The sequence below is a fragment of the Nestor notabilis genome, unplaced genomic scaffold (genome assembly GCF_000696875.1).
Source record: "Nestor notabilis isolate BGI_N333 unplaced genomic scaffold, ASM69687v1 scaffold12167, whole genome shotgun sequence".
NCBI lineage: Eukaryota > Metazoa > Chordata > Aves > Psittaciformes > Psittacidae > Nestor > Nestor notabilis.
In genome coordinates, this window is record NW_009936975.1 from 3,185 (window position 1) to 3,886 (window position 702).

General features: G+C 60.5%; 1 protein-coding gene across 1 annotated transcript in view; it reads right to left on the minus strand.

Annotated features, from left to right (window-relative positions):
- Positions 1–702, minus strand: part of LOC104408879 (semaphorin-3D-like) — a gene marked incomplete at its 3' end in the record, with an annotated part of 8,228 nt that overhangs the window by 3,155 nt on the left and 4,371 nt on the right. Inside the window, exon 2 of the mRNA XM_010018612.1 lies at positions 406–566. Coding sequence (XP_010016914.1) covers positions 406–566 — 161 coding nt within the window. The remainder of the gene's footprint in view (positions 1–405; positions 567–702) is intronic.

The window sequence follows — 702 nt, forward strand, 5'->3', positions numbered from 1 at the left end:
CGTGGGAACGCCAGGCTGCAGAGCCTTAATGGGCTTTTCTTTTGTTGGGCTGGAGCTGCACACCCGCCAGCAGGATGTCTTGGGATGACATTAATGGTCTCACTGCTGGAGCTGCTGGAGCTCCTGCAGCAGCAGCAGGGATTAGGTGGGATAACAGGGATCTGGGCACTGCCTTTGCACAGTGCCCGGGGTCCACCCAGGTTGCCTGGCCCTGTCCCTCCCCGGCGCCAGCCCGTCCCAGCGGGGTTCAGCACCGCCAGGGATGGGTTGACCCCACTGATTGAGACATCCTGGTGTAAATGTGTCCCCAGTGACGTTAGAGCAGCCCAGCTCGGAGCACATCCACCTCCACGCCCCGGCACTGCAACCAGGAGCAGCTCCTGGGAGGAAGGGGCCAGCACTGACCTTCTCAGGCTCCCTGCTGGGATGGTCCAGGTGGAGCAGGAAGATGTGGTTTTTCGCTCCCACCATCAGCCAGGCTCTGTCTTCATCCACCAAAAGGGCTTGGAAATCCAGCCCGTCCCCTGAGGCCAGCAGCAGGCGAGAGCTGTTGGATTTCAGCACATCTGTGGAGCACAATATTGGGGGAAGAGAAACCCATCCATGACCAACACAATAAGCAGCCAGAGGCCCTGTGCTGCCCCTCTCTAGGGCAGCTCTAGCTACCCACCCCTGCCGAGGGAATCCACCTTTCCCGCCACT